The 15463-nt window shown below is 39.7% G+C and overlaps 1 protein-coding gene across 3 annotated transcripts in view; it reads right to left on the bottom strand.

Annotated features, from left to right (window-relative positions):
* Positions 1–7033: 7033 nt before the first annotated feature.
* Positions 7034–15463, bottom strand: part of pou6f2 (POU class 6 homeobox 2) — a 77970-nt gene continuing 69540 nt past the window's right edge. For 2 of the 3 annotated variants that reach the window (XM_020619784.1, XM_020619783.1), the window contains exons 11-12: positions 13439–13607; positions 7034–10094 (exon numbers count right to left, since the gene is read on the bottom strand). In XM_020619784.1, the coding sequence (XP_020475440.1) occupies positions 9587–10094; positions 13439–13607 (677 nt within the window). In that variant the 3' untranslated portion in view covers positions 7034–9586. The remainder of the gene's footprint in view (positions 10095–13438; positions 13608–15463) is intronic. The other variant, XM_020619785.1, reaches the window with a different exon arrangement.

Genomic DNA, 15463 nt, shown 5'->3' with positions numbered 1-15463 from the left:
AAAACGTACTGCATCTCTACTGTACAGAAAAAAATGTTATCTCCATTTGGTCTCAGCAATACTCTGAAAAAGTGCAAAGATGTCTTGAAGCTTAGAACAGATGACAATTTGTACAAAACAACAGTTACCAAAAGTTCTTATGGCATCTGAAAACAGGGGAAAATACAGAGACCTGTCTAATTACATTCCCATTTGATGTGTAACTTTATATTTGCAATACAAAAGTAATATTAATATAACAAAACAAACAGTCAGATCAAATTAAATCATAAAAGAATTTTAGCACTGATTTCACTCAGTTTTTAAATGACTGACATTAACAGCATATGGAAATAAAACACAAACAAAAGATGACAATGGCAGAACATAATCCAGGTATTTGCAGTTATACTGTGAAAGATAATTTCAGTAAAAAATGCTCCACAAAACCCTTTTTTGAAATCATCTAAAGCTGATAAGCAAAAGATATAAGAAAAATCTTGTAATTTGACATTGTAGACAAATAAATTGATCGTACGTTTTGGTGAGAAAATGTCAGAAGTTGCATCCTGTGCTGTTGCTATTTTCTACACACATGTTCAGTGCAGACTAAACACCTCAGATGTTCAGTCACTGTCTGGTGCATTGTCACAGCTTCAAACAAGAAACTGTCATGACAAGCACATTATTCACTCAAAAATAATACACCTCACCTCCCTTTTTCTCAATCTTGAGTAGACACAGAAAAAAAATCCTCCTTGTTTTATTTTCAGATTTTCTCATTCTTCATGCCATGCTTTATGGAGAACACAAGAGATACCGGGTGGTGAGCAAATTAATTTCACCTTGGTGGAAAGCATTTGCAGCCGCTGGACAACAATGGCCTTGAGAATACCTGGAGGCCACGACGGAGTTGTCTCTGTTCTGGAAATGGAGTCAGCCCTGAGGCCTCATTCACTGCAGCCACACCTTCAGCCCCCCTCGCTCAGAGTCAAAACAACCAGCCAGGGCAATCACCTGACACATTTCCATCCAGTTTCCACTGCAGAATGTGTTCATTTTCAGGCTAATGGCATGTCATTTTGCTGGAGCCTTTGGTCAAGAATTAATCCTGGAATCAAAACAGATTTTCCGGGGAGCAATCTTCCATCAAGTATTGATTTTTTTACACTCACAGAGCCTGTACTCCCTAATTTAACCTGACAGCCAGTAGCACAATGGACTGGGAGCACCTTGGCATCTCACAGAGGGAGCTCTCCTCCTCCCCACTCTGTCCATGAAGTGAAAGAGAGATTGGGAAGAAAAAAAGAAAAAGGACTCCCAGATGTATAAAACAAAGAGCATTGCTTACAGAAAACACAGAGATAAAGCTTCTGTCTCTCTGTTTTACCTCTAATTATGTTTTCTAGTGCAACTTGGGCAGGTAAGGCTGAGAGGGAAAAGGGGAGAGTGTTGTGCGGCCATCAGATATCATTATGGGCCTGTTGACATCTCCCTGTCTTTGAGTGATTCTCATCTGTGATTTCCCCTGGCCATTTTCTGTGGATGCACAAAGAGGGGTTTCATCATGGCCCCATAAAAAAGGCTCAAAGTGTCGGTACAGGCCCTCACTAATAAGAAAGCAAAGATGTGCACGGTGATGCCACTCCTCTCCCATCCATATCTGCTCTCTTGATGCCTTCAGATATGCAATCATTCTCTTTCCTCCCCTGTTCTTTCTTTGAGTCTCTCTCTGTATGTGCGGTAAGTATACTATAGCGTACGTAGAGGTCAGCAGGATGAGAGGATGATGGAGGGCAGGGCTGGTTATTATCCTCTAGCTCTTAAAGCTGCGATGACCTATGTGCAAGAGTTGCACTTTGCCAAAGGGTTTTCCATGCACTGCTTACAAACTACCGGACAGGTGGGAAACTATTTCAGTTTTCATCTATGTTTAACTCGTAATCATCAATTTCAGGGAAAATGTGGAGTGATACTTACATTTTAGATAAAGCACCCCATTTGCAACACATTTTATGGCTCCATACTATAATTAGTACTATACATTAGCAGGGTCACAGCAGTATGGGTTATGTGGCAATGGGCCCCTCAGCACAGACACTTGAGAGACCCCCACCCTGGCTAACAGACTCAGTCCCCAACCATCATCACAACGTTTGCATCATTTGTGGTAATTTTTTCTGTTGTATTCTGCAGGTTAAAGGATAAGGCCAGTCATGTTCTATGCTAACAGTAATTTCAACACTCCCCACACAGAGACTCAAACCAACACTGATTTGCCTCTACTCACGGCTGATGTCCGTCAGCATGTCAGTCCTGAATCAGCTCGTTCGTCTGTGCCACAGACCTTCACTGTTGTTCAAACAGGATTAAAAACACACCAGTGCTGCTTCACTGGCAAACCCCAGACCCGAGCCCGAGGAGCTGGAGGAGAGGAAACAAAGCTGAGAGCTCACACAAAATCTTGCACATGTGCAGCTGACTCAAACTTGTGCTAACCTAAGGAAATTATAGTTGCTCGGAGACTCTGGGGCCACATAGTTGGGTCTGTTGAATTTAAACTATTAAAACTATGTTTTCTGATGATAATAATTGTTGTGTTTACTGATCATTTTCTTTTATTATCAACAATGCATAAATCTAGAGTATGAGTTTTGCTTGGGGCAAGCAAAGTAAGAAGGTGTCCATCTCTGTCCTGTTTGGTTACAAGATTCCTGCACAGAAATACTGAGCCCAAACTAGTAGAAAACAGAGACATCACAGCCTACAGACATGCATTCAGAAACAGGGCTGCTAGAAAGTTAAATGGACTATGTGCCAATGCAATCAGCTGCTCAAGTTAGACAGGTGTGTCTGTAAAGACCCAGGCTATTAACTCCTCTACCTGCACATACCTCACAGTGTGTCATTGCTAATAATGTTGAAAAAATAGAAACAATGGTGAAAGCAAAAGGGATCATATGCATGGCCGACCTCGATTGCATGTGAGGATTGGTAATTGCACCCCCAGAGGCGTCTGGGTGTGCAGAGCAGCAAAGTGGGAGACGCCTGAGCAGCTCGGGCTTCACAGTCAGTGTACCAACATCTCAACCTTGAGGAGGAAGTGAAAACAAGAAGGCGGAGGAGCGGTGGGTGAAGGATATACAGACAGTTCATTTACCTAGAACATCAGCCCACCGCACATTGTCTGAAAGATAAGGAAAGTGAATGCTTCATGCCTGATGGAAAACAAAGGCAGCAATTTAAAACATCTGCATCCAGCACATGCACACACTCCACCTCTCTGTTCCTCTGTCCTGACTGATATTGAAACATAATCCATTTGGAGCGCCGACATGTCATAATATTTCTATCCGGCCTCCCTCTCCCCAGTCAGGACAATTTCAGGTGGCTGCAGGTTGAACAGGAATGTTTTATTTCAACAAGTCAGACAGTCGGCTGAAGCTGGAGTCTTCACTGCGATTCTGTTTAGAAAAATAATAGAGAGAGAGAGAGAGAAACGAAGGGACACAAAGAAAAGGACATTAAATCCATCTTAAGTAGACCATAGCTGCTCCTGCTAGGTTCAGAAAACAACACGATTCAGAGATTAAACTCATCTTTACTGGCTAACTGTCTTTACTAGTAACACAAAGGCTGGGTGTGAATCCTCAGGCTGTTGTATGCTGCTGTCAAAGCTCTGCCTTGCTGAAGAAAGCAAGGAGAAACTGCAGCCTATGCTCGTCTTTGAACAGAGAGTACTCAAAAAATTCTATATTTGATTCTACACTCGAGATTTATGTGCGAGTTTCACATTACAGTGCTCATACTGTCTTAACCACGGACGGCTTGTGAGACACTGGGGCCTTGGGCACAAACATATAAAAGCCCCCCCCAAAAGTTTTGTGTCTCTTTGTTTTTGCATCTTTGTAGTTTGCATCCATATTTTGTTGTTTTGTGTGTTTGTGGTAATCTTGTATTGTTTTAATTATTTTGTGTTTAGTCGTGTCTCTTTTTTAGTTGTCATTCATTTCTTTTTAGTTATTCTGATTATCTGTTTACTTGCTTAGTGTCTCTTTGTGGTTATTTTTTGTCTATGTTTTACGTGTCAGTGAGGCTGTTTTGTTGGATGTCCCTGAAAAAGAGAGGAGGCCTCTCAGTAGACCTACTCTGAATAAATAAAGGTTTAAAAACCAACTTTTGTCTTGTCTACACTGAGAGTGTGAAGACAGATTGTTCTGTATGTCATATACTGTAGATGTTCAGTATGACAGATGACTGATGCATTCAGGCTGTATTCAGTGATCAGTAAGTGTGCAGACCACACATATCCTGTGGATGTGGATCAGTAGATTTATTACTGAGTGAGCTGCCTGTACAAGTTCTGTTGATAAAAACATTTTAGACATTTAAGATGTCTTGACATAGTTGGAAAAATAGTTGTTAATGTGGATAATATAAGTGACAGCTAATCAAAAGTTTAATCATGCAGCTTATTTTCTCATGGTTGTTTCACTAATGTCAGTGCATTCCCTCAAATTCTTCACAAAAAGTTTAGAGGTTTACAGGAGTATATTCAACTGTAGATTTAAGTTGTTAAATATATGACACTATAAAAGCTGTGCACAAACAGAAGCAAAACTTTTGGGTATGACTCATTTTTACCAGTCACATCCAAGAATGATGTCTAAAAATGTCAATCTGTGACATTTACTCCATAATCTCTGTGCCAGGATTCCTTTAAAGTCAACTGGTACTCTTCATTCAAAAGACAGAATAGAAAGTAAACTTTCATCAGCGGCAGAATACAAACAGGTTGAGATGTGGGTCAGGAGCTGCATCTGCACAATTACACCGCTAATGGCAAATCCAATGAAAATGGCGCGGATAGAAAACAAAAGAATATCAAACAACTTGCTGGAGCTGCGTATACCTCAGCCATCACCGCTCAAAAAGACATCCAATGTTTTGATATGAAGGGGGAGTGAGAGCTGAAAGGAAGACGAAAAAGCATCTCCAACATCAGTTTTCAGTCTAATGTTAATAATTTATGTTGTCTGTGCTTTTTATTATTATTATTTATTTATTTACTACTTTCTTTTCAGCCGCCTGCCTGGTTTTCAAAGGCATCGTGGACAGGGAAGCCGAATCAAACTTTTGAGTTTAGTTTCAAAAGGCTTTCTCCCAATTTATTTTTATATTTCTTCTTCTTTACACTTGTTATTTGTTGAGGCTTTGATGAGAAGCAAACCTGACATGTATTCTTCTGACTGACCCCAAGGAAATCTAAATAAACCGCTAAATACTGTGTATGACTCTTTATGGTTCGCTCATCTCTCAGTTAAATTCATTCAGCTGCTCAGCAAAAACAGGTTAAATGTCAGATAACATAACTGTATACAACCTTAAATATGAAGGTTTGTACAAAACGATTTAAGATGCATTTGACCATGACCTCACAGAGGGAAAGGCAGGACTTGTTTCACTTTATTTGACGTATTGATGCGTTTGATAAGATAAAAAGAGATGTTTTAATGTTTATAGAATATTTGTAATGTATGTTACCGAAAACTTTGAAATCTACACAGACTTTACTTGTGTTACTTATATTGCACTTGTTTTTATGAAACACAGAACGGGAACTACACTTTTCATGTCCTGCTCTAGAACAACAGGCAGAAACTGTAAAACTGGTCAAAGTAGTTAAAAGTTTTCAGGCAGAGTAAAACCTTATTGTAGCTAAAGGCTCCGTAAAATCTAATACTGCTCACACTCTTTAGGGAAAACACTGTCTACAAACAAAATGTGTCTAAACTCGAATCACCTACGTTATATTGGCAGAAATTCAGAGCAGAAATAGCGAAGAAGTGTGAGCTACTTTATTTATTTGCTGATTGTGAGTGAAGCAACCCTTTCCAAAGCAACCTGTCTAACTGATTGTGGCAACCTGTCTAACTGATTGTGAGTGAAACACACACACACACACACACACACACACACACACACACACACACACACACACCATCGGTGCAGACACTTGTTGATTTTTTCCTTTGGATTTAAACTCAAATTCCTGTCCATACATAAAAACTGACAGGTCTTTGCATTGAGACAACCAGCGTTATAGACAACATGTAATTAAACTAGTAGTTTAACTACATTTTGGAGATTTGCACAAGTAGTTAAATTATGTTTGGCCATTTCTGTGTAGTTAACTACTGAAACTACAAACAATTTTGGGCCATTAATGGAAAAGGGACACTTTTTATTTTTATTTTTCCATATGTGAACAGCTTTTCAACTTTGGCTGTGACATTTTCAGCCACAACCGAAGCCTTCAGTTGGATATGGACTTTGTGAGATGGCTCACGTGTCGTATAAACAAGAGATCCTGCTTTGACAAGTAAAGAGATGGGCCCATTTTTAGACCAGGGCTCAAGCTGTTTGTATTGTTTAAAAAGGTGGAAGTTGAAGACTGTTTCAGTTGTTAAGATTGTACAGTCAGATGGGACGAATCAGACGAGTATGAGTAGTTTTCAGACCAGGACTCAAGTCTGCCCAATGGTGGTGGTCAAGTAAATATTTTTTCTTTACTGTTTTAGTTAGATAATATAACACCCAGATTAGTTTACAACAAAAGTGTATATACATATATTGTCCCTGTGAAAAGCCCAGATAGGATTGTTTGGTTCAGGGCACTTGACTTATATTTCATTTACTTCAGTGATTAAATCAGTTCCATGCTTGCAGATATTATTCTATTTAAGCAGCAAAACTGAAAACTCCTTGTGATAAATAAGTCAACAAACCAGTAAAAAGTATATGAACCTTTGCTAAAAATAAAAATGTAGCATCAACGTTATTTTTAAAATCTCTTCTGCTTTAGCTGTCTATATCTAGACATCTAGACACAGACATCTCGCTGTGACAGTTAACAATACCTGCCATAAATTAATATGGCACAATAACATCCATATAGTGGAACACAGAAGATTCCTGTCACTAAAAACACAACACAAGTCATGTCAAACAATTGTTTATTACTAATTATGGTATAAATCAATATGACAGACTTGAAGCTTTGTTTAAGAAATACACAAAGTGCTGCTTAACTGACCAAACAGATATTGCTCTATAGATCAAGTACAGTTTTTAGTCTTAAAAAAACAACCACTGCAGGCTTTTCAGCTTTGGTTTCAAGTTCTTTGACTATTAACAAAACACCAAACCAGGTTGTCGGTTCCATGAAAGGCGATTAACGAGTCATCCTAATTGGGTTAAGAGCAACATCACTGTAATCTTCTCCTCTACAGGTTTGTGAAAACTGAGGTGAATGTCACAACAAATGAGGAACAATGCAGAAAGAAAAAACAGAAGTGGCTCAGGAGATGACTTCACAGAAAGAAAACGATCGTGTGTCAGCGTGATATAAAACCTCTCCCGCCACGTTGCAGGTGAACGTCGATGACACAGTGCAGAGTAATGATGTGCCTCTTCTCCTGACCTGCTGCTTCTCGTATGGCATTTGTATGATTCTCACAAGAACAGTGCTGAGGTAAACCGTGGATGAACTACTGTACATTTCTACTCTTCAGCATTTTTATCTCAGATTTTAAAGATTGTCAACATCATGAATCTATTTCTCTGTACAATGTGCATAACTATAGAGCTTTGGTCCAGCATTGAAGTCGAGCAAAGGCAAAACTCCTTTTTCTGTGTCTGCTTTTGGTTTTGGTTACAGCTTTAATATTAAGCCTCAGAACTGATCCACTTCTGCCCTCTCATCTGTTTATCTGATGAGTGGTGCAGACATTTTGCATTTCCTGGCCTGAAGGTTTAAGCATTTGTTCTGTTGACAGAAATAAAACGCACAGAATGGGTAGGTGTAAATGCAATAAAACAGCGTTGCTATAAATGTCTGGGTGACAATGTAGAAAATTATGATTATTTTCGTGTCTGTGCACCAAAGGAAGTGAAGAATTTCTTTCCCTGCACACAAACACGTGAAGATTTTTCATGTATTTTCTAACAATTACCAACTGCATGTTTTACAGGCAGTGACGATGAACACAGCAGCGCACAGGGGCCTGAAAGGCTGAGATAACCGATGTGACAAGGACGGACAGATATCGAGCAGACACGGTTCTGAATAAATTACATCAAATTTCACCTCACCTCAAATTAAGCTCACTCATTCTGACATGTGACACTTACTCTCAACATTCACCTTGTTCATCTCTTCCTGTGAGGGTTTTCGTAAGAGCCAAATATCTGTAGTGACATCTGGGAGTTTATTATTTGTTTTCCTGGAATATTTCTTCATTAAAAATTAAAAGGGTTGTAACACAATGAATAATTAATAAACATATTAGTGGATTTACCCATGCAAAGTATGATAAAAATATATACGACTGTCGTAGAAATAAATTAAAAGAGGAGAAAAATACACATTTCCATTAAAAATGCTGATTATAAGTGTAAACATTCGCTTTGCTGAGAGGAATGCAGAATGTGAAGACAACAAACACAACTGTCTTTGCACAGAAGCACATGAGCTCAGTAGTTCGGTCAGTGGCAACAAACAGGCTTCAGCCACACTTAATTAAGGAGATGTAAAACCACAAGTTAAATTTTGGGCCGCCTGGTGAAATTTATTTTAGCCAAGACTTATAACGCTTCTTCTCCGTGTGTTTGGAGTTGAAACATGCAGAGTTTCCTCCAATACATTTCCTATATTGTACTTACAGAAGACAGAGCTGTGGCTGTTTGACATGTTTTTTGTTAAACTTGACCTACAGAGTAAAACGCTTTAGAAAAAGGGAGGAGGAAGCCTTGTGCACAAACAAATAAAAAGGTAAAATCTTCCCCAGTCCTTGAGCTGAATGTTTATGTGTTCTTTGGCTATCAGGCTTTGGCAACAGAATGACACAGTAGCTCAAAACAAAGCTGCAGTAGACTCGACAGACACCGACTTTCCGCTTCCCTCCGTCCTCTGAAACAATCTCATGAGATCCTTAATAAATACCTGTAAAAGTTGTACAAAGTTACACTGTGACTGAAAATATTTGCAGGTAAATCAAAAACATTTTATGCACTTGTTTAACAGCAAAGGTATTTTCCAGAAAAAAACATTACCAGTGTGATTTCAATCTGAAGACAGCGTTTTTTTTTTAGATATTTACATAGAAACAATGAAGAAAAATTAAGTGAGACAAAGATAAAACACATATAGGTTAGATTTGCCAGTACAAATGTAAAAATTTAGAGCACATATACATTACAAAATTATTCTTAGATGCAACAGACTTTGGTAAATAGTGTTTTGATTTGGTATGATCTCTCTTTACTAAATCCCTCCTCATGGGAACCAAAATGTGGTCTGTAAAGCCAGAATCTAAAACTGTTTTTACACAATTCTCAGATAATATTCTCTTTTTTTCTTGTTTTTGGTTTTGCCATTTGTCATTTACACAACTGTGGCAATCACACTGACAACACATACAGTAGATTTTGTTTGCAAACTGTCCATCCAGGTGACTTGGGAACATTTCTCAATTCTCATTTCAAGATGAGTTCATCCATCTTTGCTGATTTGTAATGGCCTCCCCTTCGCCTTTGGAGGGCTCGTTCATTTCGGGAGCTCCTGTAGAGAGTCGGTGAGAGGGTCCACTGGTGCGGCCGTGCCCAGTTCGGGCTGTTTCAAACGCTTTATTGTGTTTTTCAAGGCTTGCCTCTTGTTGCAGAACCAGACACGCACCACCTCCCTGTCATAGTTCAGTTTCTCTGCTATTTCCGTCATTTCCTGTCCAGAGGGGTGCGTGTTCTTCTCAAAGTGGCTGTTGAGGATCTCGAGTGCCTGTGGGGTGAACGAGGTCCTCCGCTTGCGTTTTTTCGAAGGCTCACTGCCGATAAACTCAGTCAGGTTCTGCATGCCGGATCGGTGGCGGGCTTCAGCCTCGGCCATCCAGCGCTCCAGAACGGGCTTAATCTTCTGGGCACTTTTAGGGGTGATGTCCAACTTCTCAAACCTGGCAGGATATAAAAGGCCAGGGTTCAGTTTACCTGTCAGACTGCTACCTATAATGTTCTCTTGGGCTTCCTGTGGTTGGAAAAAGTGGCTTCTCAGGATGGTGTGTCTGGGGAGAATTGAGAAAAAAGAATCTTACTTAGGTGCCCCGCCAGAACAAGGGATAAACTGCCTGTCTTTTAATCTCCTCAAACAGAATGCCACTAGGACTGAGACTAACATCCAGGTACACATGCGAGCCAGACTCCACTGTATTCTGCACCTGGATCACCTCAGCTGGAGCAGCTGGAGGTAACGGGTGCCAGTAGGGTGATCATTTTCTGGAGGAGGCTGTGGTTCTCTGTCCCAAACTGGCAACAGTGGATTAGGAGCCAGTGGCTAAAATAAGACCCATCTGAACCACAAACATACCAAACATCTGACTAAATGTTTCAAATAATGTGCTGCAAATTCAGGCTGGACGATTAATCATTTCTCGAGTGCGATTCAGACCCCTATGTGATCTCAGTCTCAAGTGACAATGATTCTGCTGTTTGCATTAGCAGTGAGATCCCTTGCATCAAATCAAGTGGTCCCTTTAAGCTACATTACCACTGTAAATACAACGTAATGTAACATAACGTAACGTAAACCAACCACCAGGCCAAACATGTTAGATTTGTTTTTGAATCAGTCTTCTCTTGCTGTGTACAGCTTGTCGTGTGATGTAATGCATTCTTGTTACTGGTTAAGGCAGCTTGGCGAGGAAAAGGGAGTGCTTGGTTTGATGCAAGGCTGCCAATGCTAACGCGGCAGAATCACTGTCATGTGAGACTGAGACTGCACAGGGATCCGAATCACGGCCAAAAAATGATTAATAGTGCATCCCTACTGTAAAATTAAACCAACAGAAAAAAGCAGGAAAAACTCCCAAAATATCCATTTTCTACTCCTCAGGTAATAAAACAAACAAAAACAAAATCTACTAATGCATGCAGTTAAATGTGGGACCATTGTTTATTTACAGCAATAGGCTGCATTATTAATCAAAATGTACATTTAATACACTTTTCAAGCTTTCTTTCATCCTCCAACAGCCCCTCAGTTTATATTTAATAAGGAAACATTTACACACTCTAATCCTGAACATTTCTTCGCAGCTCATAATTCTGACTCCACAGTCGAGGTAGCTTGTTCTAAAACACTGCTGCCTGGCAGCTCAGTGACTCTGTCAGTGATAGGAACAGATACTGTATATGACATGTGAATTAGACATGATGAAGATGAGTTTAGGTTTTGAAGATGAAGAAGACAGTGGGTTGTTCTTGTGCTAATGACGTGTTCCATTTACCACGGAGCTCAGAATTCAGAGGTGGGAATGACATCATCCCCGACTTAACTGCGTTACTGCTTCAGTTAACCATGATACCAGTCTGTGGCAGGTTAGCCATTGTTAGCAAAACCAGTGTATAACAGTGCATTATGTGGTATTTTGACGATACAAACATTGTAGCAAAGGGAAGTTGAACAGTGCTGTGTGTACAACAGTTTTAATGAGACACGAATAAGACATACTAAGTGCTAATAAAGAGTATATTACTGTATATTATATACATTTTTTTATTGCTGATGTGCGGAGCAGCCATCTTAGATTTTAAGGTCGGGGTTAATGAAGTTTTTCTGCCGTTCCAGTTGAAATTTCTGACTGGGAACTTCCCAGGTCAAATGGAAGGCACCATAAGTATCGATGGAAAGCAGTGCGTTTCACCCAAACTAACAAAGACATATTTGGGTTTGCTGAGCAAATCTGAGACAGTATTTCATTAGACAAAGTTCTTGTAAAGCTGCTCTATGTTGAGAAATGTAAATATGAATTAGACATAAATTACACACTGACTGTCCGTTAGAGAAGTTTGGCTTCTTTTGGTTAATAGAAAAAAATGATTTTCTATAAGAATGTTTTATACTCCTGTGTGATGTTTTGATGTTGATCTTAATGCTGAAATATTTGATAACCCACCCTTGTGATATAAGTAAATCTGAGTTTGTCCAAAATTCATGTCAGTAATTTAGCTGGTCTAGAAACTAGTTGTGTATTCCTGGTTGATTATTAAGTCTGATTATTTCTTTATGAATATGTTTGCATTCATATCAAACTGAAGCCAAAAGAAGACCGACTGGTGCATTGTTGGTTTCATGATGCCCTCATGTAGTGCCTGTGCAGGTAAACAAATAAACTGCGGGGAAAACATACTGAGCAATGAGTGGAGACAAGATGGAAGCATCTGTCAGTGTCAGTTCACCATCTGGGTTCAGGCCCCAGAGCTACTGCGGCGTCCTGTTTCTCCTCAAACTTCAGTCTGAGTTGATGTTAACTAAACTAAACCATGTGAAGCTTTTGCCTCTCTACTTTAAACATGAGCATGTCATGTCTAGTGCCATACGAACAAAAAACTGTCTTAACAGCATGAATAGCAGCCCACAGAGAGTTTATTTTTCAAGCTAATGGCTTTTAATGTATGTTATGAATATTTGAATTATGCCTGGTTGTAAATATTTCATGTGAGATTTTTAAGACTTTAAACATTAGTCAGAGACGGCGGGGCCTCATAAAAACCTCGTCTCCTGTACTGTTTCACAAGATATCTGCCATTTTATGTTGATGTGATGAAATTTTAAAAGTGCGTGGCAGCACCGAGTCACATAAACAGTACAGGTCATCAGCAAAGCACATGCATTGCAGAGGAAAATTAAAAATAGAATGGGGATTTTACTGAGAAAGTATCCAACTTTATGCAAACCTACAACTGTTCTTGGCAAAGTTGTCACAATATACCTTTAACTTGATTTTTATAAAAGAAACATCTTTACCCAGCAGAATAAATGATGACACTTTAGCTCTCTTAAAAAAAATGTATATTTGGACAGGATGTAGCCCAATTATTCTGCTTTGAAAGGTATTCATGGTTCATTTGGCGTTTTCATGCAAGATGCTAGTGAAGTGGAACAACAACAGGGATGAAACACTGATTGTCTCATGAATGTATAATAAACCATTTATGGCTTAACTGTCCTCGTGGCAGCAGTAAAACATGTCTTATTAGCAGATCATCGTCGTCAAGTTGTCTCATGCTCAGGCAGCACGAACGGGCCTAAGTAATTATTAAATGCTTTAAGTGCTTGGTGTAATACTTGTGTATGTATTTTGCATAGCTAAAGTGTAGCTGTCATATCAGCGAGTGAGAGGAAGGGTGAGTAAAGGCACGAGTTTTTATTTTCGAGATGATGAGTCAGTTTTGAATCTTAATACCTTAATAATGTCTGTTAAAACATGACATGATAAACAAATGAGCACCAGACGACTCAGTGTGGCTACATGACTTCATCTGATTTCATGTGACAGAACAAGGGCCTACTGATCAGAAACGATGAACCATTTGTTGTCGGGCTGTTCTCTTCTTTGTTTGTCCTTACCTGCAGATGGCAGACTGGCTGTACGCCGGCCCCTCGGCGGCGCTGAGCGCCTGGCCCACCTGAGTCTGTGTCAGGCCCAGGGACAGCCGGCGGATCTTGAACGCTTTGGCGAATTCTCGTATCTCCTCCAGGTTGACCCCGTCCACCTCACTGGGAGCAGTCTGCGGGTCTACAATACAACAAACACATCTCTTTTTATTAGCCCTGTGCTCCTCTGTCGCTTACCTCATTTTCTAGAGTGAATGAAGCAAATGTCCAGCCATATGTGATCACACCCGCCTCTAACAACTCTAAAAAATGTTGCTGCTCTGGGTCAGAACCTATTATTTCTCTTTGCCCTTGTGCTGTAAACTATGTGTATCTGAGTGACGTTTTGAAAAATAAATTCATCAGACGTGTGAATACAGGTCTGACTTGCCAGTGTAAATCTTTTATTTCATACCAAAGCATTTAGACAACCACGTGACACAGAGGTTGTTAATTCAATAAACAAATATACACATACATTCTGCAGCTGCCTCCCTTAGATAAACATTAAATGATGTATAAATACATTTTTTTCATCCCTTTGACCTGTAGCAAACACATCTCAGGCCTTTAAACCAGCAGTGAGCCTCATAAACAACAGAACACATTCGTTATACAAAGAAATGCTGCTTGTAGATCTCTGCATTTGAACAGATCTAAAAAAACTTCACCGAAGCGTTTTGAAGAATTCCTCTGCTAATAAAAGGTGATTTCACATTGTACATCAATGTCAGGTGCTCTGGCATCCTGCTTACTAAAGCAAAGTTTGTGCCTCTGAATTATTCATCTTGGTCATTATTAATGAATTATTAAAGGAATCCTCCAAGCGTATTTAAGCAAAAATCTATGAGGCTGCCATCTCCTCGTGGCTCATAAGTGACGTGCAGCGTATGTGGCGTGCTCCAGATGTGTGAACACTGGAGACTCAGAGCTAACTGAAGCGGGAGGGTGAGCACTCACAGCTTCCGGTCCCATCGTCTCCACACTGATGAGCATCTCCTCATCGTTACCAGTGGAGGTTATTTAGTTGTTTGAAATACTAATGGTACTCTGGAGCAGTGGTTCTCAGTCAGTGTAGCCCCTGGATTCATATTTTTCTTTAGACTTTAGGTCATGCATGACTCAAGATTTCAACCTCTTCTAATTTATTTGGCAGTAATGAATGGTGGAGTGAGAGAGAAACAGAACAAACACCGAGACAATCAATGTATGAGCCTCCAAGAGCTACTTTCCTTCACAGCAAAAATAAACATAATAAGCTTAGTTAGTTAGTTTACTTGTCTGTTTTGCTAAACGATTGCAGATTCATGCTTAATGCTTAGTAGGTTTTGACTTTGCTTAGTTTGGTTTGTGACTATTACTATTTGCTCATCATAAGGATTGGTCATACATACAAGCAATATCTCTCTTTTGACTTATGTGCTACACTGAGGTGCAGTACCGTACCTATACCACTGAAGACTGGCCAATCCGGCTGCCAGACCAGGTACAGGTATTAGTGTTGTAGTCCAGCCAATAAACCTCGAGTCACAAGTCCAGAGAGTCTGGACTCGAGTACAAAACAGTGGCTGGTATAAATGCATTCATGGATCTAGATCTGCACTGACATTTATTTTCTTATCCAGATACTGAATGCGTGTTATTACCGTATATGCCATTTGCCAGGGCACTTTAACCTCTTTCTAGTTCCAGTGCAGCTGCTCAGTGGAAACTAATAGAAGGTTATGATTTTACAGGTAAAACGACCACAGGCATACTCAGTTAAAATTCTCCAGACAAATAAAAGTAAAAAATAAACAAATCTTTAGTACAAAATATTGCTGACATTCATCTTTCTGACATTTTCCCATCTGATAATTTTAAATAAGAGTAACAGACGTTCTCAGCTTTTTAATCTGTTTCTGGCACTTTGTGGCCGGTGAATGCAATGACATTTCATCGTCTCTCCTCTGCGGACGACTCCGATTCTGTCATGGGAGTTTGCTTTGTGTTTGTCTG

Source organism: Monopterus albus, unplaced genomic scaffold (assembly GCF_001952655.1).
Source record: "Monopterus albus unplaced genomic scaffold, M_albus_1.0 scaffold226.1, whole genome shotgun sequence".
Classification (NCBI taxonomy): Eukaryota; Metazoa; Chordata; class Actinopteri; order Synbranchiformes; family Synbranchidae; genus Monopterus; species Monopterus albus.
Note: the sequence above shows the minus strand (reverse complement) of the source record. Positions and strands in the feature narration are given on the sequence as shown.